Source organism: Cervus elaphus, chromosome 6 (genome assembly GCF_910594005.1).
Source record: "Cervus elaphus chromosome 6, mCerEla1.1, whole genome shotgun sequence".
In the NCBI taxonomy this organism is placed as follows: Eukaryota; Metazoa; Chordata; class Mammalia; order Artiodactyla; family Cervidae; genus Cervus; species Cervus elaphus.
The window spans coordinates 24,870,861-24,892,677 of record NC_057820.1 but is presented as its reverse complement, the minus strand read 5'-3'; the positions used below and the strand labels follow the sequence as shown (position 1 = coordinate 24,892,677).

The 21,817-nt window shown below is 40.2% G+C and overlaps 1 protein-coding gene across 1 annotated transcript in view; it reads left to right on the top strand.

The window, feature by feature from the left end:
• Window positions 1-4,693: 4,693 nt before the first annotated feature.
• Window positions 4,694-21,817, top strand: part of SHROOM3 (shroom family member 3) — a 318,796-nt gene continuing 301,672 nt past the window's right edge. Inside the window, exon 1 of the mRNA XM_043906411.1 lies at window positions 4,694-5,599. Coding sequence (XP_043762346.1) covers window positions 5,432-5,599 — 168 coding nt within the window. The 5' untranslated portion in view covers window positions 4,694-5,431. The remainder of the gene's footprint in view (window positions 5,600-21,817) is intronic.

Genomic DNA, 21,817 nt, shown 5'->3' with positions numbered 1-21,817 from the left:
AGTGTTTGTCCCACCATGACTGGCTTATTCCACTTAGTACAATGTCCTCAAGTTTCATCCATGTATGTATCAAAATTGCCGTCCTTTTAAAGGCTGAATTAATATTCCACTACTATGTGAGATATATATATATATACATAAAATAATAATAATAGTATAAAACCTCACATTTTGTTTGTCCATTCATTCATTGATGGGATTCTTGTATTTTTAAAATTTTATTTTATCTTATTTGTTATTTTTTTACAGTGCCAGGCAGAATGTGGGGTCTTAGTTTTCTAATCAGGGATTAAACCCATGCCCCCTGCAGTGGAATCTTAATCACCAGTGGACCACCAGGGAAGTCCCTTAGTTTTTTTTAAGCTGACCTTATTGAGGTGTAGTTTCTGTTCATTAAACTGCATTTATTTAAAGTGTACCATTTGATGTGGTTTCATAGATACACATTCAACCCTTGAGCAATAAGGGTTTGATCTACTTATACACAAGTCTACTTACACTCGGATTTTTTTTTTTCAATAAATAAATTCTACAGTACTACACAGTCTGCAGTTGATTGACTCCTCGACACAAAATTGGGGGAACAGAGGGCTGACCATAAAGTTAAGTGTTTTGATTTTTGACTGCAAGGGTCAGGGGGAGGGGATTCTATGCCCCTAAATTTCATGTTGTTCGAGGACCAGCTGTATACCTGTGAAACTACAGCTTTAATCAAGACATGGCATTTTCATCATTCCTGAAAGATGTGAACCGACTGTGCTCTGACAGCTTTGTGACAGCCCTCAGGATGGGGAGTGAAGCTGATGCTGTAAACCACAAATCCAGCATCCACGGCCCCTCCCTCCTTCCTCAGGGAACCCCACTTTGAGTATCCACATTCCATAGAGCTAGGACACTGCTTCAGGGGCAGTTCTAGCAGGTGCATCTTGATGATTTTTAACTAATCTTCGGGCTTCCAGTCCTCGTTTCAAGTGACTGTCTTCAGGTGAGGCTTCTTGGCATTTCAGCATGAGGGAAGGTCGGCTTGGAAGTTTTCCTCACCCTTCAGAAAGAGGCACATGACGAGATCATTTTTTTGTTTTTTTTTTTTTTTTGCCTCTGAAAGGTTGCCTAGAGAGACTGTGCAAAGTTTAAAATAAGGTTGATTTTTTGTCTATTTTGGATGGTTCTGAGATGTTCTTTCTAAGAAAATCTAAATAACCTTCCAAAGGTACAATTTAACAACTGTGTACATTTCCTTTGATGGCTATTGAGTAAGCCAGAAGAGCCACTAGATGTCACTCTGAGTTTTTTTATTTTCAGAGACAACCCAGTGAATTTTCAATCTTTGAAATACTAAATTTAAAGGCACTCAAAACACCCAATAAGTTAAAAATCACATTTAAAATGCTAAAACAAAAGAGAAAGACACACAGTTTGCTATGAAAAAATCAAGGAGTGAATATTTTGAAAAGAACATATTTTTCCTGAAGTAATGTTAACAAATAGAGTGATGCATGATTTCTAAGAAATAGGAACGATGATTAGGCAAGTGACATTTAAAAGCACATTTGGAATAGGTACTCCAGAAGGACAGGAGAGTCAACATGATTGAACTGTTTTTTGCTCTGGGGCCATATTCACAGTAACAGCAAGATGAACAACTAAAACATCGGGAATCTTTCATACAGAGATAAAAAGTTGTGAGGTATGTGGAATCTATTTATTACGAAGGAAGAACTTGATAAGAAAGCAAAAGTAATTCTACTTTAGAGGCACAAAGAAAGAGGGAAGAAGTAGGAAAAGAGAAAACAACATTCAAGGCTACCTCTGTGAGACAGCAGTGTGTGTGTGTGTGTTCAGTCGTGTCCAGCTCTTTGTGACCACATGGACTGTAGCCAGCCAAGCTCCCCTGTCCATGAACTTTCCAGGCAAGAATACCATAGCGGGTTGTCATTTCCTACTCCAGAGGATCTTCCGCCCCAGGAATTGAACTCACAAATCTTGAGTCTCCTGCGTTGGCAGGAGGATTTTTACCACTGTGCCACCTGGGAAGCTCCCCACCAGACAGCACTAAGCTTCCCTAAACCTTTTCCTAAACTAGGAAAAGCCATGAAGGGTTTCATTGTGTGTACTTGAAACTCTCAGTTGCAAGTAACAGAAACCCAACTCCAGCTATTCAAGGAAAAAGTACACATGTGTTTATAGGCTCACCAAACTGGTAAAAATGGGATTGCTTCAGGTATGGCTGTACCTGGTTGAGGCCAGCAATTCTCAAAATGTAGTCTGGGTATCCTGGGAAGTCCTGAGACCCTTTTGGGTCTGCAAGGTCAAAGACATTCACATTCATGGTTCCTTCTACTGTCAGCACCGTGAGACAATAGGGTTGTTTTTCTCTGTCTAGAGAGGGGAGAGGGTCCAATTTCATTCTCGAATTAAAGTTTGGGTCCAAGTCACATGCCCTAACAGAAGTTATCCTTATGAATTAGCAGTGCTGGCCACATAAACAATTTTCCTTTAGCCATAAATTGTGCAAAAGACCTACCTTAAACTGAGAGTCCATTCCTAAGGGTCTGACGATTTTAATTTTATGCCCACTTATGCTTTCAAACTGTAGTGCTGGATAGGACTCTTGAGAGTCCCTTGGACAGCAAAGAGATCAAACCAGTCAATCCTAAAGGAAATCAGTCCTAAATATTCATTAGAAGGACTGATGCTGAAGCTGAAACTCCAATACTTTGGCCACCTGATGTGAAGAGCAGACTCAATGGAAAAGACTCTGGGAGGGAAAGATTGAGGGCAGGAGAAAAAGGGGGTGGCAGGGGATGAGATGGTTGGATGGCATCATTGATCCAATGGACATGAGTTTGAGCAAACTCTGGGATATGGTGAAGGACAGGGAACACTGTCCACAGGGTCACAAAGAGCCGGACATGACTTAGTCACTGAATAACAAGAAGGTTGCTTGCAGGATGACTCCAGTTGGATTATTTAGGCTTCTTATGGCCTCTATGCACTCACCTTTAAAACAAGGATACTTTCTTTGATTGTGAGCAATGGAAGAAGGGGGGAAAAGTTATTAAAAGTTATTCTAATCCTGATCTATCAGTTGCTACACTGTGTCCAACAAGTTCTATATGGTTTATTTTTCAAATTATTTATCAATTTTCATTAAATATTTATGTCAAATACTTTTGGTGATTATATAAAATAGAGGTTTCATCTGTCCACAAGCCCTGAGTTCTTTCTTCATTGCTTAACGTGTTCTTACTTTCTTTCCATTTTGTTTTTGGTAAAAGTAATAAACTTTTAATATTAAACATTGATTCTATGAAATCCCATGTTTTACAAAATGAATCAGGAGCAAGACTGTAAATGCCGCACACAAAAAAGTACTTTTCAGAAAGAAACTTCATTTACCTTGGTTTTTATTTAAATATCCTCTCTCTGTATACATATGTGTTTTAATAATGGAGTGAAAGAAAAGCCTAGATTTCACCTTCTATTCTTTATTTATAAATTAAGTTGTAAAAGGAAGCCCCAATCAAAATTGCATAAATTACTCTTAAGAATCAAACAATGTTTACCATTTATTTTCATTTTGTACACCTTTTGTTTTCACTAAAATACTATCATTACGTTAAAATGAGATTTTACTTTATTTTGTCTTTGAGCCCTATGGGTGAAGTTACTACTGAAAAGCAAATAACACTTGTCATGTGTTGTTGTACATTAAACATCATAGAGACTTCTTTGCATATTATATCTGCTTCTTTATTATATTAACTTTTCATTAACTATAGGTACAAACACCAAAATTAAATTGATATCAAAACATCAGTGTCCAACAGAATTCACATCACGTACTTTTAAACAAAAAAAAATTTTAGCAAAATATCCCTTAGAAATAATTCTAAGTTGTTCCAGCTTAATAGCTGGGGCTTCTGGCTAAAAGATACAGTTATCTTGCACTATTTAAGTTTTTAATAGAAAGTTTTGATGTCAAATTTTATATAACATTATTACAAAATTCCATTGCTAGCCTGAAATCCGAACAACATTCCACCTCGAGTGCTTATTACTTGCCAGACACTAAGCATTTCTCTTCATTTAAAGAATGGATAACAAAGAGCCTTGGAGTAGATAACAATTACAATATAGAAGAAAGCCTGTGACCTGTTTGTACTGAATCAAACAAGGAGAAATTTGATTGGAGAGTACTATTTCAAGATGAGAGGCCAGTTATAAATTTTACTTGGCCGTTTTCTTCTAATGAACAAAATAAAGCCCTTGTGCTACCTTGACACATACTTAAATGTTTACCAAAAAGCTCTGCAAACTTGGCCGCAGGGCAGAATTGCCCAGAGAATTTTTTTTTTTTTTTTAAATGTCAATGCATGTGTCTCACTCCCAGGGATTCTGCTTTAATTCACCTTTAACAAGGTGGGGTTAGTCCATCAACTATTTTACTACTTGCTAATTAGCCATGAGTACTTTTAACTGTCTACGGTTTATCAAGTGAAAGACTGTTGTGATTGGTCGGGTCTTTGTGTGGAGCTGAATTCCGCAGGGCAGCGCTTACAGTGCAGAAAGGTTGCGGTCGCTCTGTTTGCCTTAATCCATTTTGCTCTCACTTCCTTACCCTTTTCTCTTAGAAAAGGCAAGTACAGCCTTGGCGGCAGTGGTGGCTCCTCATCACTGAAAATACCAAAGAAAGGACTGAGCTGCCTCCTGGATATTTTTTCCAGGGAAGGTTAATTCACCATGCTTTTTTCCATTTTTCTCTACATCCTGGAAAAACTTTTCTTTTTTTCCAAGAAACAGACTGAACTTATTGCTGAAAAACATAGACAAATACGTTTCAGCACAGCTTATCTGTTTGGAACAAGTTAGAAACTTCTGAAGCTAGCAGAAGCATAGTGAGTGCTTTCTTTCTTTTTAAAGCTACTTCTGGGAAGATGGGAGGCTATTGTAATGGTAAATTTCACTCAGGAAGAAAGGGTTGATAATCAATCAAAATTGAGGTATGCAGTTGACTTTTTGCAATTTTCTTACTATATTGTAAGACGACTTTAAGTTTCTCTGTATAATCTGCTGGAAAAATTTTGGCGTGGGTGTGTGTGAAATAGAGGCAGTCTGGAGAGTGACAGTGAAAGAAGTTTGTTTCTTTTTTTTTTAACGGAGTCGAGAGATATACACCCCTCCGGGGCTTTAGTGAGAACCGGGAATTCCAGGAGAAGAGTTGCATTCAGAAACGTTGAAGTGAAAAATCCTCCTGGCTCAGCATCTTGGAGTTAAGCTCACAAGAACCTTTTACATCTGAAAGAATTAGTTTCTGAAAACATCTTTTTTTGGCCAGTGTGGATTGCGAAGGATGGCATAATGCTAAACACCATTCTCCTGAAACTGCTTCAGGCGTTTAAAATTTAACTCGAGGCACCATGTGTTTGCCATGATGAGGACTACGGAGAACTTCGATGAGACCAGAGCCACACTAACCCCTAACAGGACCTCCAGGGGACGGTACACTTATCTGGAAGCGTTCCTGCAGGGAGGAGCTCCCTGGGGTTTTACTCTGAAAGGTGGTTTGGAGCACGGAGAACCATTAATCATCTCTAAGGTATGTTGCTTTTTCCAATATTTTTTTCTTTAATCAAACTGCTTTTCCAATGTTTGTCAGATCTCTCAAAAACACAGATAATGCTGAAGATTGTCCGTCAGTTGCTTAATTTGCTGTTTCATACCCTTCTGATTATATCTGGAAATATCTTGCATAGCTTGGTGTTTGAAAGAAAAATGTGTCTGGCGCCTTTATTCTGTGAAATTCCAGGGGAAAATGTGCTTGTCTAATGGATAATCTCTTTTTGTGAATGAAATAGTGTAAAACCAGCTGCCACATGATCTTTTCTGTTGTGAATCAGATTAAAGGTTAACCCCCTAGTTAAGGTGGTGGCATGGTATGTATTTATATATGGGCATCTTTATTTAACATGTAACGCAGCAAACTCCAGGAGATAGTGAAGGACAGGGAAGCCTGGCATGCTGCAGTCCATAGAGTCACAGAGTCGGATACAGCTGAGCAACTGGACAACAACAACAAATTTAACATATGGCTAGAGATATACCTGCTCTTTCTCCTTTCAACTAAAAGTGTTATATCCAGCATTCCAAAAGATTTTAGAATTTGTTTGAAATTCTGGATAGTCGATTGCATAAAAATTATTTATTTTTCTTGCACACTTAGAATTATAGAATAAATCACCTTCCAGTATAGCAATTCAAGGGCAAAACAGCATTTCTGCCTCTTCTATTTATTTATGATTTAAGCCCATTTTTAAACTTTAGTCATCCTGTAACATGCCTCAATTCTTCATTTATGTTTGGTGTGGCGAGGTATACTCATTGAATGAATCCTTTTAATGCATTAGGTTTAGTGCTTCTACTTTTCTCTACAACTACAGAGATTAAGATTACAGAGGATGCTTTACAGAATTTTGTTGGTTTCTGCCAAACATTTCCTTCAATTAAAACATAAATGAAAAAAGAAAGATAACAGAAATTTATTTTACAATTTCAGAATATTAACAGTCTAAAACAGCAGAATATAAGTGCTTTACATATCAAAGCATTACTGAAGAAATATTTCCAATTGAGGGGAGATTTCTTTTTAGTTTAAGGGTGGGAAAGAGACAAATACGCATTTTGCCTGATCTCTGATACCTATTAAGGTTTGTTTTTCTATCTCACCAAAATAGATGTTTTGAGAGAGACTAAAAGGATTTTTGCTTCCCTAGTTCCTCAGCAGTAAAGAATCTGGAGCCGTGGGTTCGATCCCTAGGTCAGGAAAAGGAGAAGGAAATGGCAACCCACTCCAGTATTCTTGCCTGGGAAATGCCATGGACAGAGGAGCCTGGCAGGCTGCAGTCCCTGGGGTCACAAAAGAGTCAGACACAACTGATCAACTAAACAACAGCAACAAAACAATTCTTACTGTGGGTGAGCCAGTGGAATTGGCTTCCGGCAGTCAGCTGAGAGTGTGCAAAATAGCACAGTAAGCTGTATGACTTTTCCTTGTCTTTCCTAAGAAAACAAAAGATAGGTGTACATATATGTGTATCAGGAAGGCTTACAGCTATAAGTAAGTGGAAACCTGATTGATAGTGACCTAAATAAATTGTGATTAGCTTTTTTCATCTTACAATAAGTCTGGAGTTAGGTTGTCCAGACAAGGAGAAGCTCAATAATGTCATCAAGAACTTCACTTAGCTCTCCACTCTGCCTTCCTCAGTGTTGGCTTTTATCATTAAAGTTGCAAAATGGATGCCACACTTCCAGCATTGCATCTCCATTCTGGGCAGACTTGTGGCTTTTGGTTTGGAAAGGGTCACCCTCCCTATCAAACTTGTGGTTACATCTCATTGATCAGAACTGTGCCACTTTCCTGTCCTTAGACCAATTACTGGCCAACGGGAATGAAACTACTATTACTAGTTTAGACCAATCAGAATTTCTCTCCTGGGTTCTGTAGTGGAAACCTACTCTTCCTGATGTCAAAGGATCTCCACCTACTAGTTGAACAAATTGAGGTTCTGTTTTCAGGAAGAGAGAGGTAATAGGTGCTGGGTAGACGGCTGAGAATGTCTGCCACGGACATAAATGTCATCTCTGCATTTTAAAACTCTGATTTACACTCAATTTTCCTGATCTTTAATGATAAGATATTATGTATGGGACTGCCCTCGTGGTCCAGTGGCTCAAACTCAGCACTCACAATGCAGGGGCCCAGGTTCAATCCCTGGTCAGGACACTAGATCCCACATGCCTCAAGGAAGTTTGAAGATCCTGTGTGCTGTGACCTGGCTCAGCCAAACAGACAAACAAATAAAAAGTGTTAAAGAAAGAGGGAATAAAGGTCAAGCTGATAAAAGCTGACTTGAACCTTAAAAAAGAACAGATATTATTTATCTGTTCCCTAGAATATGATTAGCTGTTAGATCTAATCCTACCACTAATGAGCTACTTTGGTAAGGCTTCATTTTATCTGCAGAATGGGAATAAACAATTATCTCCCTTATTGTTATGTGCGGAGATTAAATGGGATGCAAGCACTTAGAAGAGTTGGCACAGGGGCTCGTACACAGGAAAATCTCAAAAAAAACCTTAGCAAGATTATGACTATTGTTTTTCATTACTGTAAGAGACATTGTGTTAGGATACAAATTTATCTGCTGTATAAAGATCCAAAATAACAATAGCTTAAGCAATATAGAAATTGATGTCTCTCTCACATGACAATGTGAGCTTAAGCTAACCTGAAAGATGGTCCTTTCCACTGTCTTACTTCCATCCCTGGGGTGATGGCCCATCTGCTGGTCCAAGGTGACTTGCCACAGAATCTGCTTTCCAGTCAATAAGAAGTGGAAAAAGAGTAAAGAGAAGACAGTCTCCTTCCTTTTCAGGGGTATAGTCTGGTGCAATCCACTCTGTCCAGCATGGTAGCCAAGAGCCACATGTGGCTATTTCCAGTTTAATTAAAAGGAACCAAAATGAAATGGGGCTTCCCAGGTGGCTCAGTGGTAAAGGATCTGCCTGCCAATGCAGGAGACACAGGAGACGTGGGTTAGATTGCTGGGTCATGAAGAATCTTTGGAGAAAGAAATGGCAACCCACTCCAGTATTCTTGACTGGGAAATCCCATAGACAGAAGAGTCTGGCAGGCTGCAGTCTATGAGGTAGCAAAGAATCAGACATGACTGAACACACACGCCTAAAATGAAATGCAGTTTTAAATTCTGTTTCTCGTATACACTAGCCAGATTTCAAGGGCCACATTGCTCCAAAGCTCTTGAATCTCTCTCTTTATCCTGTCTGTCTGGCAGACTCATATTCATCCAAGCTTCATTTCTTCTTCTTTCTCAAGTTTTCCTGATTTCATTAAGCTGGGTTAGATGGTCTCTCTTCTGTACTCCTGTACCATACATTTATTACAACAAATCATACTTTAAAAAAATTTATGTTGACTGTCTTCTCAGAAGTTTAAAAGCCTGTTGAGAGCCTTTTCCATCTCTACCACATCTAACTCAGAGCCTGGGTACACAAATATTTGCTGAGTAAATGAAAAGGCTATGTCTTATTCATCTTGCATTTCCAAGACGTGGCTGGTGCTGGCACAGAGTAGGTGTTCGATAACTTTTACTGAATGACTAATCAAAGACAAAACAGAGCAAGGAGCAGCGTGAGCAGGGATGCAGAGTTCCATGTGGTGAGGATACTAGGCACATCTCTGGAGATGGAATGTCAGTTTCCCATTGTTGTTCAGCCGCTCAGTTGTGTCCGATTCTTTGTGACCCTGTGCATTGTAGCCCACCAGGCTCCTTTGTCCATGGAATTCTCCAGGCAAGAATACTGGAGTGGGCTGCCATGCCCTCCTCCAGGGGATCTTCCCAACATAGGGATTGAACTTGAGTCTCCTGCATTGGTAGGCAGATTCTTTACCACTGTACCACCCAAGGAAATCAAGGGAAGGGACAGTACACATTAAGTCTTTGATATGAAAGACACGTACACTTATACAAAACAGTTATAAGCTGCACCGTATGATAATATAATGAATGAAGTATCATTTTTCTTTAGGTACAAATGAGACAGAAGGATGAATGGGGGAAGAGGAGCTACAAAAGGGTGGCAATAAAAGAAATCATTTCCAAATCGCTTTCTTTGGGATTTAATGTCCTTGAAAAGGAAAGGTGGAGTTGAGGAAAGAGCCTCTGTAATCTTCGAACTTCAAAAAGAAAGGGTAGCTTTAAAAAAAAAAAAAAAAAAGATTGTATGTAGAAGCTCAGGTAATTCAATAGTTCAGGAAGTTGGCAGCTTGATTTTATTATGACTCACGCAGTATTGTGGCTGAGAATGGTTCCACCTGCTGTGGGGATGCACCTGCCCCTAGGATTCATCAATCAAGTAACAACTAGACAACAACAAACAACAACCAGTAACAATCACCAGTAAATGCTCGCACTTACTGAGTGTCCACTAGGTGCCAAGGTCTATTCCAAGAGATCCACATGTGTTAACTCATGTAATTTTCACAACTCCATGAGGAAGGTGATATTATGAAGCTAGTTTTATACATGAGGACTGAGACCCAGAATTTGAGCAGCTTTCTGAAGCTCTCATGACTGGTAGAAAGTGCTAGAGTTGGAATTTGAATCCAGACATCCTGATTCTCCAGGGTCCTCTGCTATTCAGTCACCATGGATACCAAATATTAATATTTGACTCTGTAGATTCTAGAGCTATGATCTGGGTAAAACATGGGATTAATCTCTTTATTGTATATGTTTTTAAATTTATTAGAGGAAAACAAACTTAAAAAATCTTAGTCCTAGAGCTTCCCTGGTGGCTTAGTGTTAAAGAATTCACTTGCCAATGCAGGAGACACAGATTCCATCCCTGATCCAGGAAAGTCCCACATGCCATGGAGCTACTAAGCCCATGTGCCGCAACCTTTGAAACTGTGCTCTAGAACCAATATGTCACAACTACTGAAGCACATGTGCTTCGCAACAAGGGAAGCCACTGCAATGAGTAGCCTCCACTCACCACAACTAGAGAAAAGCCCACAAAGCAATGAAGACCCAGTATAGCCAAAAATAAATAAATAAAATTTTATATATAATGTTAGTCATATAAAAGTCCCCTAAAAATAGGTATGGGCTTTCCTGGTAGCTCAGCTAGTAAAGAATCTGCCTGCAATGCAAGAAACCTGACTCGATTCCTGGGTCAGGAAGTTCCCTTGGAGAAGGAATAGGCTACTCACTCCAATATTCTTGGGCTTCCCTGGTGGCTCAGATGGTAAAGAATTTGCCCGCAATGCAGGAGACCCTGGTTCAATCCCTGGGTTGGGAAGATCCCCTGAAGGAGGGCATGGCAACTCACTCCAATGTTCTTGCCTGGGGAATCCCCATGGACAGAGGAGCCTGGTGGGCTGCAGTCCATGGGATCACAAAGAGTTGGTCATGACTGAACAACTAAGCACAAAATAGGTGTAGGAAGTCCTGTAAGTAGTTTCAGACCCCTAAATGGAGGGGTCACTTGACATTTCTTAGAAAGTATTGTTGGGTGTCTTCACCTAGAGAGAGAGATTTTTTTGGGTGTGCACTGCTTCTGCTGCTGACAAGGGCTCAGTGGTTTCTGACTTTGCAACCCCATGGACTGTACTACAAAGGATTAAAACCTCCAATGTACTTCATGTGCTTACATGGCCTAAGATTGTCTAAGAAGACGAAAACATACATGCCAACCAAAAGGAACTATGAGCACGCCAGTTCAGCCTTGGAGAAGAAAAGGAGGGGGAGGGAAGCTTATTTTAGTTTTGTGGGGAAATCCTAAAGAAAACATACCCTGACTTCAATGGATCCTTGGGTTCTCTGGAGGGCTGGTGACTGAAACTGATTGTGTGTGTGCTAAGTCACTGCAGTCGTGTCTGACTCTGTGTGACCCCATAGACTGTAGCCCGCCAGGCTCCTCTGTCCACTGGATTCTCTAGGCAAGAACACTGGAGTGGGTTGCCACGCTCTGCTTCAGGGGTTCTTCCCAACCCAGTGGTGGGAACTGGTCTCTCACATCTCCTGCATTGGCAGTCAGGTTCTTTGCCATTAGCACCACCTGGGAGCCCCTGAAACAGATTATCCTGAAGGCAACTAGACTGTCCGACAAACACAGGAAAGCTCTCCCCGGCAGAGAGCTCCTTGAAGCAGTCAAGCAGAGGTCCTCTCAGAAGAGCTTGTGGATAAATGAAGTGTTTCTGAATGGTCCTGTTGTGGGAAACGATTGCACTTGTTCAAAAAAATTGGACGCCTCAAAGGGCTGGGCTGGAGGACAGAGTATCTAAAGCTGCCACAGGCAGGAGTCTGGTGCTAAACACCTGTTATTTGGGTCCTCTGTTCTTAGCCTCTGATGTCACTTGTAGAAAACAAATAAAGGAAAGGCATTTTTTTTTCGTGTGTGTTAAAAAAATCCTGGGCCTCAGGATTGAAGGTCGGCCATTGTCTCTTATGTGACTGATACGAGGAGCACACATTCCTGATTCCTACCCCTGAGAGGTGTCTTTGCTCTGACTGGACTCTCTTATGTGCCAGCCACAGCTAGACCTTCAAAAAATGGCCCTGTTACTCTACTAGGCCAGCAGCTCTCATAAGTGACAGAACTAGTGGATCCCATCAACATGTGCCCATTGCCAACCCCCTTTACTATAAGTGTATCCCTTGATCAGAGGGGATGTGATGTAGGATCCTATTGAGGGGATCAAACACTTGTAAGCCCCCAAATATCAATGCTGACTGAAGGCTTATGGTTAGGAATATGTGTCCGTTCCAGTCCAGAGGAACAGCTGCCCCTTCCAGAGTAAAAAGGTCCAATGTCATCAACTAGCCACCAAGTAGGTAATTGGTTTCTATGAGGGATGTTGAAACAGGTAAGTTCAGCATTTGTCTCTGTTGCTGGCCAGTTGAACCTTTGGCAGCACGGATAGCTAAATCAGCCTTGGTGAGGGTGGGGCCCCTGCTACGGGGTCCATACACAACCTCCATCCCTGCCACCTGCCTCCTGTGTTCACGAGCTTGTTGTGCCAATGCCAAGGTGGACTATGACACAGACTTCAACTGGCTGTTGGTTCCGTCTTCCACACCATTACCCCTCCCTCTCTGAAACTGCTTCTACCACCTACACCACCATCTTTCTCTTCCTCTCAATCTAAGTCACAGCCTTCCCCTACCAAGGCTTGGCTCACTATCCCAGCTCAGCCCCATCTTTCCATTCTTGATGTATAAGAGAGTGTGTTTGCTAGGTGACATCAGAGGTTAACCTCAAACACATGTCCCCTGGCTTCCTGGTGTCTGACACTACTCAGATATTAAAATGGATTCTTTCACTGAATTTTCCTAGCCTCAGTGATATGAGCTCATCCCTGAATCCTCTTCATAATTCCTCCTCTGAAGACAATCATCTGAAATACCTTAATCAACCAGCCATTTTGAGATAAAATGAACAGCCTCACTGCATTGTGAGAAGCCTTGGAAATAGAAACAGTCCATAGGCTGGGAAATGATTCATTGGGAACGTGCTTAAATTGTCTGGATGAGCATGTTGAGATTTCCTCATTGCTGATTTTTCTATATCCATCTTTCCACACTGAGCACTCCACCACCTTCTAGCTTCCTTAGTGATCTTCAGTTTCAACACACCAACACCAGCCAGACAATCTCTCTTGGTCCATTTCTTCTGCATTAAAATAAGAATTATCTTATGAGTTCATGGGCCCTGGTTTCTGAATTCAGTGTGAAATTGTCTTCTAGTCAGTTCCCCCAGGACCTTGGGCTGGTTGATTTAGTTCATCCCAAAGTCACCTTTTCCATCCTTTCCCAAGAACCAAGCTTGACTAGCTTGTTATTGACCTTTTAAAATAGCCAGTGTTTTCTGAGTTTCCTTCCCTACTGTTCTTGCTCTTTCCTTTAACACCCTTTACCCTTCACAAGAGGGTAGCCTCATCTCTCTGCTGTCCTGAAACCAGCTTGTCTGGTCCCTCATTGTTCCATTCCCCTCTGTCCTGAATTTGTATCAAGTCTTCCTCTTGTGTCCCCAGCACCTTTATTCATGCCATCTTCTAGTACAGTTGTTTGTATTTGGCCAATAAATTGTAATCACTTTAAAGCCAAAAGAGTTTTACTCAGGCTGTACATCTTGTTTCTTCCCATTTCACATGCAACATTGCTCTGTAAATGTTGAATGTCCTATAGGATGTTAGAACTGTAAAGAATCTCAGCAATCACCTTATTCAACTTCCTTATACAGAGAGAAAACTGAGATGCAATAAAGTTAATCTATTTGCCAAGATGGTTTCTGCCATAGCAAACAAACTGTGTGTGTTTCTGGTTAGGCTGCTAACTTCTGGAAACTAAGGACATTTCTTTCCTTTTCTCTCCTCCCTCCTTTTCTTCCTTCTTTCTTTCTCTTATCCACAGTGTTTAAACTATGCATGGCCATGATGAAAATGAAAATAATGAAGAAGACAAATGAATATTAAAAAGGATCTTCTTTAAAGTCTTTGTTAGAGGGAGGCCGGAGGGGGGATCGGGATGGGGAACACATGTAAATCCATGGCTGATTCATGTCAATGTATGGAAAAAACCACTACAATATTGTAAAGTAATTAGCCTCCAATGAATAAAAATAAATGGAAAAATTTTAAAGGAATAAAAAACAAAGACAAATGACAATAAATAAATAAATAAAGTCTTTGTTAGAAAGATGTCAAGGGCAATGTGCAAACATGCTACTAGGAAATGCTGCTTTAAAGTATAAGATAAATTGGTTGAGTTTGACTTTCAATTTAATGATGTCTTGCACATACGTAATGTTTGGTTCAATGTCTGTTGAATTGACTGGGAGCAAAAGGGAAAATTTGTATTTTTGATTTAACCATTTATAAACCATCTAAACTGCTTAAGGTGTTATGTGTTGTTAGACAAAGACCAAATTTGTGATCCTATCAATGTTGTTGGAAATAACTTCTCTTCAAGTAGTACGCTGAGGTGGTGTGACAGATGGCTCTTGGCATCTATGAGAACTCTGCTTTCCTTTAAAACTATAGCTTCCCAAGGCACTGCCTCCTATGCTAGGAACACAATTTAAGAAATACTTGTCTGGCTCAGTAAATCAACAATCCAATCAAATTATGATTGGAAACACATAATGAGAGAGTTTCTACCAATCTTTGAAAAAGCAAAACCCCAAAGGACATTCTGGATCTTAGCTAACCCACAGACAGATTTTTCCACTTCTCTCTTGAGGTACTTCCAAACATTGAGCATCTTGATCTAAAGAGCTGCAGAGTCACTGTTCTCCCTCTCTGTTCCTCCCATCCATCTCTCGTGCTCTGACATCCTGGGCCCTTATCAACAAAAGGAAGTGAGGCAAAGACACTCTGCTAAATCTGAGCTCTGTTTCTCGCCCTCTTCTAATGAATAGCCCTGCAAGAGGGAACTTGCGTATCTCCATCTGTAGAACGGAAGTGACAGTTCCTTCCTGCCTTCAGAGGAGGCTTTTCTAACTTCACAGACAAATGTGAAGAACTCTCTGTCCTGGGCATCTGAGCTTGAATTTCCTCTTACGTCATGTACCTTTTTTTCATTCCTCAGCCATTCATGCATCTATTCATTATATCCTTCTCGAACTTGAACTGCATTTTACCTTAGAGATTTATGAGCTCTAATTAAAGTCTTTATTTTTCAATGCCCTTTGATATATCTGTATTGCTTTAGGTTATAACGTCTATGTTTTCTTTTCATTTTAATCAAGGCTGTCCAGTATAGCAAAATACACATCCCAGACACTATAGGGCTTGGAGTGAACATAAACAAATTTCATTTCATTTCATTCATAGTCTTAACTGGCTGTGTCACTGTGGCAAGTAACATAGCTTTCCTAAACCTGTGTCCTCATCTTTAAAAATGGAAATTCTCACCTAATAGAATTGTATAAGAGTTCAAAGATTTAAACTATACAACAGTGCTTTGAAATGACAAAACACATCCAAAGTTTAGTTATGATGTGATATTATGGACTGGAGGGAGACTAGTAGATACCAAAGTTAGCAACTCACATAACAAAGATGATACTTGACTGACTTTCTGTATCATGGCCTAAATGGATAATTGTTGTTAGTTTCTACCTGAACAGATAATTCCCTGCCCCTGTTGAGCTTATAATCTAGTAGAAATAGACTAGTGGGAAGCATGTTTATACATGATAATTTCAGAGTTGATAAGGGTTATTACAAAAAAAGAAAAAGATGAGTTCCAGAATGGTAGTATCTGTTGGGTAGAGAGGTATGGGGAGCAAGGTTTACTTTAAATAGGGTAATTAGAGAAGTGTTTTCTGATAAGATGACTTCTGAGTTAAGACTGGTGGATGAGATACAAGAAATCAGATGTAAAAGAGGTTTGTAAGTTAGGTTGAGGAAGGAAAGTCTTGGAATGTTTCAGAAGCATGAAGAAGGGCATTTGAGGAGTAGAGTAGGTGTCTTATTCTCTTTGGATTGTTATAACAGAATGTCATAGACTGGGTGACTTACAAACAGAAATTTATTTCTCACAGTTCTGGAGGCTGGGACGTCCAAGATCAAGGCACTGGCAGATTCAGCATCTGGGGAGGGCCCACTACCTCGTCCGTAGATGGCATCTTCCTACTGTGTCCTCATATGGTAGAAAGGGCAAGGGAACTCTCTGAGGTCTCCTTTATAATGGCACAAACTCCATTCATGAGGGCTCTACCCTCATGACCTAATCACCACCCAAAGGACCCACCTTTAAATACCATCACATTGGGGGAATAGATTTAACATATGAACTTTGGAAGGGACACAGTTTCAGTATATAGTAGTAGGCAAGAGAGATTAGTGTGACATCAAAATGCAAAGGAGGCAAGGGTCAGATCATAGAGGACCTTGTAAGTTATAGAAAGGATCTTGGATGGAATTTAACTGTGAGGTGTGAAGGGAGGGTATATCACACCATGATTCTGTCTCTTCTTATGGTGGGATGGGCCAATTGCATTTGATTAAACTCCAGGTGATTTTTTTGGTGCCAACTCCTTTCTTCCCTTTCATTTATTTATTTTTGGCTGCACTGGAGCTTGGTTGCTTTGCACAGGCTTTCTCGAGCTGTGGCAAGCAGGGGCTACTCTTCGTTGTGTTACTCCAGCTTCGCATTGTGGTAGCTTCTCTTGCTGTGGAGCCCAGGCTGTAGGTAAGAGGAGAGACATGCAAGCCAAGGAGTGCAGGTGACCTTGAGAAGTTGGAAAAAAGCAAGGAAGCAACTCTCCTCTGGAGCTTCTAAAAAGAACACAACTCTGCTGAAATCTTACTTTAGTCCAGTAAAACCCATTTGAGCTTGGACCTCCTGTGCTATTAGGTGATACATTTCTGTTGTTTGAAGCCACCAATTCCGGGGTACTTTGTTACAAGCAGCAATAAGAAACTAATACAATATGTCATCTAGCCCACTGTTCTTTTCAGAAACATAGAGGATAAAAACATCACACTGAAAGGGAGAGTGAGGGAAAAGAGGCCCCGAAGGGTGAAAACTGGTGGAGGAAAGATAACGGTTTGACCCCAGGTGGGTCGGTGAAAACACCTACATTTGAATCATGATCAGTTTTGAGTTTCAAACTGGTAGAGTGCTGATTTTCTGGGAGGTTTTAAGTTCATGCAACTGCAACTTGGTAAAGAGACCTGGTTATAAGCTCAGCAGCACAACAGATGGTCTTTCATGGAGGAGTGTCCCCCAAGGGGCCTTAACCCTCTGTTCTTGGCTCCTGGAAACCTGGCTTAGACAGATCCTAAACTCTAAAGATCTCAACATTTTAAGAAGATCTCAAAACACAAGCTAGTTAAGTTAAATGAGCATTCTTCAGGTTAGTTGGACTAAGTGCCTAGCACTTTGGGTATTGAATTATATCCTGAGTTACACGTTTGCTGGAAGGTAAGAAGAAAGATTGAACTTCTACAACAAATGGACTTACTCTTTTCCTTTGAGAAGTTAAATTTTTTATGAAGGAAGTTGTAGGGGTATAATTTAATTTTTTTTATCATCTTATGTGCCGTCCTCTGAGAAGTTAACATTTTTCAGGGTTTGTTTCATGGAATTGGGAAAGGAGCTATTGGAATTCAGACCTGGGATCTTACTAGATACTTGAAAGAAATATACATATTGAGTGTATAAAGCCTTAAAAGAGTAGGAGAGTGAGTGAACTTTTGGGAATGAGAAACAGAAAATAGCTGACACTTTCTTCTTACTCCTTGATTTTTTTTTTTCATGTTTTCACTTTGGAGTAATTACTGATGAGCAGCAGGTCAGAAAAAGGCAACCATTGACCTTAGTATAAGCAGCAGTCATGTTAAAAGGGTTAGCCTCAAACTTCAAAATACATTCATCGTTCCATAGTGGTGGTCTTGGCTCAAAACTAACAAGCATTGGCTCTCTCTGGAAAGAATTGCTATCACAGCTTCCCCTATATATGAAAGTCAGTGCTATCACAGCTTCCCCTATATATGAAAGTCAATGCTATCACAGCTTCCCCTATATATGAAAGTCAATGAATTAGACATTTAGGAAGAAACCGTTTGTATGGGCCAAGATACATTGCAGATTTCAAAACTCAAGCACTATCAAGTGCTCCAGCTACCTTTCATTTCTGTGAGAGAAAAGCAAAGCAAAGGAGGGAGGGCCACGAAAAAAGGAAATGGATCTATAATAACAATATTTCTATTTACTTGGTTCCCGCTGTGGGTCAGGCTCTATGTTAGGTTCTGTCATTTATTATTGATAATAGAAGGAGATTTGTTTTTACATGTGAGGAAAGAGGTTTTCCACAGATGATGGTGCTAGGATTAAAGCCAAGTTATTATCATGTATTCACTAATACAGTATTTATTGAGTGCCTAAAATGTGACACGATCAAGGAAACCACAGCAAGCAAGGTCCCCGCACCCCAAGAGAGAGTGTGTTCTCTGGTTACTTTCAGGTCACTTGCAGCTGACCCAGGTGCCACCACTCACATTCCCTCAAGCCTTTCACTGCCCCGCACAAAGGCTGGACTTCCCTCTGTTGAAGCTACAAGGTGGCTCAGATGGTAAAGAATCTGCCTGCCATGTGGGAGACCTGGTTCAATCCCTGGGTCAGGAAGATCCCCTGGAGAAGGGAATGGCTGCCACTTCAGTATGCTTGCCTGGAGAATTCTATGAACAGAGGAGCCTGGCGGGCTACAGTCCATGGGGTTGCAATGAGTCGGACACAACCGATCGACTAACACTTTCCTGCTGTCAGCATCTTGATTTCTTTGCCTGTGGACTTTCTTTTGCCTCCTCCTTTGGTTAATGACTCTGGGAGCAACTCTCAACCCATGACTGAGTGAAGATGAACAGCTCAGCTTTTTCATCCCTTGAATGAGGTAAGAGGGAGGTGATGTTTCCACTGGAGTTGCCCATGGTGATGGCTGGCTTGAAATGGGACTGCTTTCCTTCTCTTATCTCTTTTACCCACTTTCGCTCTGAGCTTTCTTTACTTCCCAGAGAAACTCTTTGCTTTTGAATACTTTTGTTTTCAATTTTATTTTTTATTTATTTTTGTTTCTTAGCCATGTCGCATGGCATATAGGATCTTAGTTCCCCCACCAGGGATCAAACCTGTGCCCCCTGCTTTGGAAGAATCTTAACCCCTGGACCACTGGACCACCAGGGAAGCCCCTCATTTGAATTCTTGTCTCAGAGTCTGCTACTGGGGAAACCTAAGCTAAAATAACCACTGTTTAGGGAATGCTTACTAATGTAAAAGCCAGAACTTAAAATCTAATGTAAATCTCTTTCCACTCTGCTCTGGAATTCAAGCAGGAGGAATCTCATACTTCCTTAGACCTAAGATTTTCTTGGGTGCTAAGGAAAGGAGAAATTCATTCCTAGATGTGTTGTTTTGCAAGTCTCCCTTTGTCTTCTGCCCGCTCCCCCATGGGCCTGCCTTTCTCATTTTTCTCCATTGAATGGGTTGGTGAGCCTCCCTGTTTTCATCCTGGCTTCTATTTTCTGTATCAATCAAGTCACAAGAGACTTTCCCCTCCCCTCTGAGAGGAGGATCCAGTCTGTCTTTTGTTCCATAGGTCCTTTTATTCTTCAGGTTCTATAGGTGAGTGGTTAAAGAAAATGTGGTTCCTTGAGCAGAACAGACAGAGAAAATTAGATCTGATTTTTGTCTCTGAGCATAGTTTCTTTTCTAGAATGTTAGTTATGTTGCTTCTTTTCTTTCTCAATTCATTCTATACACACAGCACAAGAAGCAAGGTGAACAACATACTATTTTTCAGTCCAGAATATTTGACAGTATAATCTGTCAGTGGTATGAAGTTTGGCACCTAAGCAAGCAATAAAATATAATTTCCAACCCACCCCACCTCCAAAATAACAGAATAACTTTTCAACACTGGAATGTCGTTTCCTGGTGTAACTTGTACCACTGCCAAATTCAGTACCGGAAGCTGCTTTTCTTTTGGAGCTGTTTCTCCACCATATGAATATTCTTTGACTCCCTAGGTTGTCCATTCCCAATTTCCTTGTTTTTTGCTTGAGTTCACTGGAGACTGACAAACAGTAGCTTCATGTGACAGCCATTAATCTGCCTTAAACCTCAACTTACTCTTGAATGGATAGAATAATGAATGCATTTTATGTCATATAATTCATGTTGTCAGCTATATGAAATTGGCAGCTCAAGATCAACTAAATATGCTTCTAGTCTTCTCTGTGTTCCTATTTGAATATAATAATGCAAAAGGCGTTGTTACTTCCTTCAGCTAAAGTACTTTTACAGTAGTCTGAACTCTGAGTAAAAGAGCAATAAATACATCGTCTATCAAAAGAGAGAGAGAGAGAGAAGGTACGGAAGATAAAAATTTCCTTCTTTGTAGTCGTGGAAATTAACAAGCATTTTAAAAAGTTGTGTTTGTGTGTGCGTGCATGTGTGTGTGTGCACACAGGGAGGGCCTTTTCATCATAATGAAGGAGGTCTTGGCAAGTCAGTGTTCATTTTAACCCCATGGCATTGATTGCTGAGCACATGCATGCCCACTCTAGCTCCAGGGAGCCTGTGGAATAGAAAATAGATTTAGAAAGTAGTACAGAAGAAAATCAACTCCCAACCTTCCATCTCTCATGCAGGGGAAAAGATGCATTCTTCTTAGAATTCCTTGGTTTGTCCTGATTATGCTGTCATTTCATAGAGGTTAAAAATATACCTTTTCATTTATTGCTGGTAGGAATGTAAAATGGCTCAGTCACTTTGGAAAAACAGATGGCAGGTTCTTAAAATGTTAAACATGGACTTACTGTATCACCCAACAATTAGATGTCTAAGTATTGGGTTGGCCAAAAAGTTCGTTCGAGTTTTCCCGTAAGCTGTTATGGAAAAACCCAAACTTCTTGGCCAACCCAGTATATACCCAGGAGAAATGAAAACATAAGTCAGTACAAAGACATACTCAGGGACTTCCCATTCTACAGCTGAAAAGATTCCACATGTCGCAACTAAGACCTGACATGCAAATAAATAAAAATAAAATATATTTTTGAAAAAAGACATACTCAGATGTTCATAGCTGCATTGTTTGCAACAGCTGTTAAGTGGAAAAAATCCAAATGCCCATGAATTGGATAAGCAAAATGTGGTATAGCTATATGATAAAATACTGTTTAGCAGTAAAAAAGGACTGAATATTGATACATGTTACAACTGGATTAACCTCAAAAATATTAGGTTCAGTTAAAGAAACCAGGCACAATAAAACACATACTATATAATTCCATTTATGTTAGACGTCCAGAAGAGGGAGATCTATAGAGACAGAAAGGAGATTAATGATTGCCTAAGCCTAGGGATGGAAATGGAGAGTAACTATAAATGGTATAAAGTTTCTTTTTGAGGTGATTAGCTGTTCTGAAAGTAGATGGCAGTGACGAGTGTACAACTTTGCATTAAAAATCATTGAATTGTAAAGAAAAAAAACTCACTTCTATTCTGGTTATAGAAAAGAAAAGAAGAAATAAAAAAGGAGAAAGAGAATAAAGAAGAATCACAAAATAGATATTACCATGTTGAGCACTCAGTGTTGATCTGATTAACAAATGAAGCTCTAATGAAAACACTGCATTGCCTGAATTATTTAGGGAGTCAGGACAATCTAAAAAGTTGTTCTTGAGACAGCTTAGGAAATGAGACCTAACATGGCGTGTTCA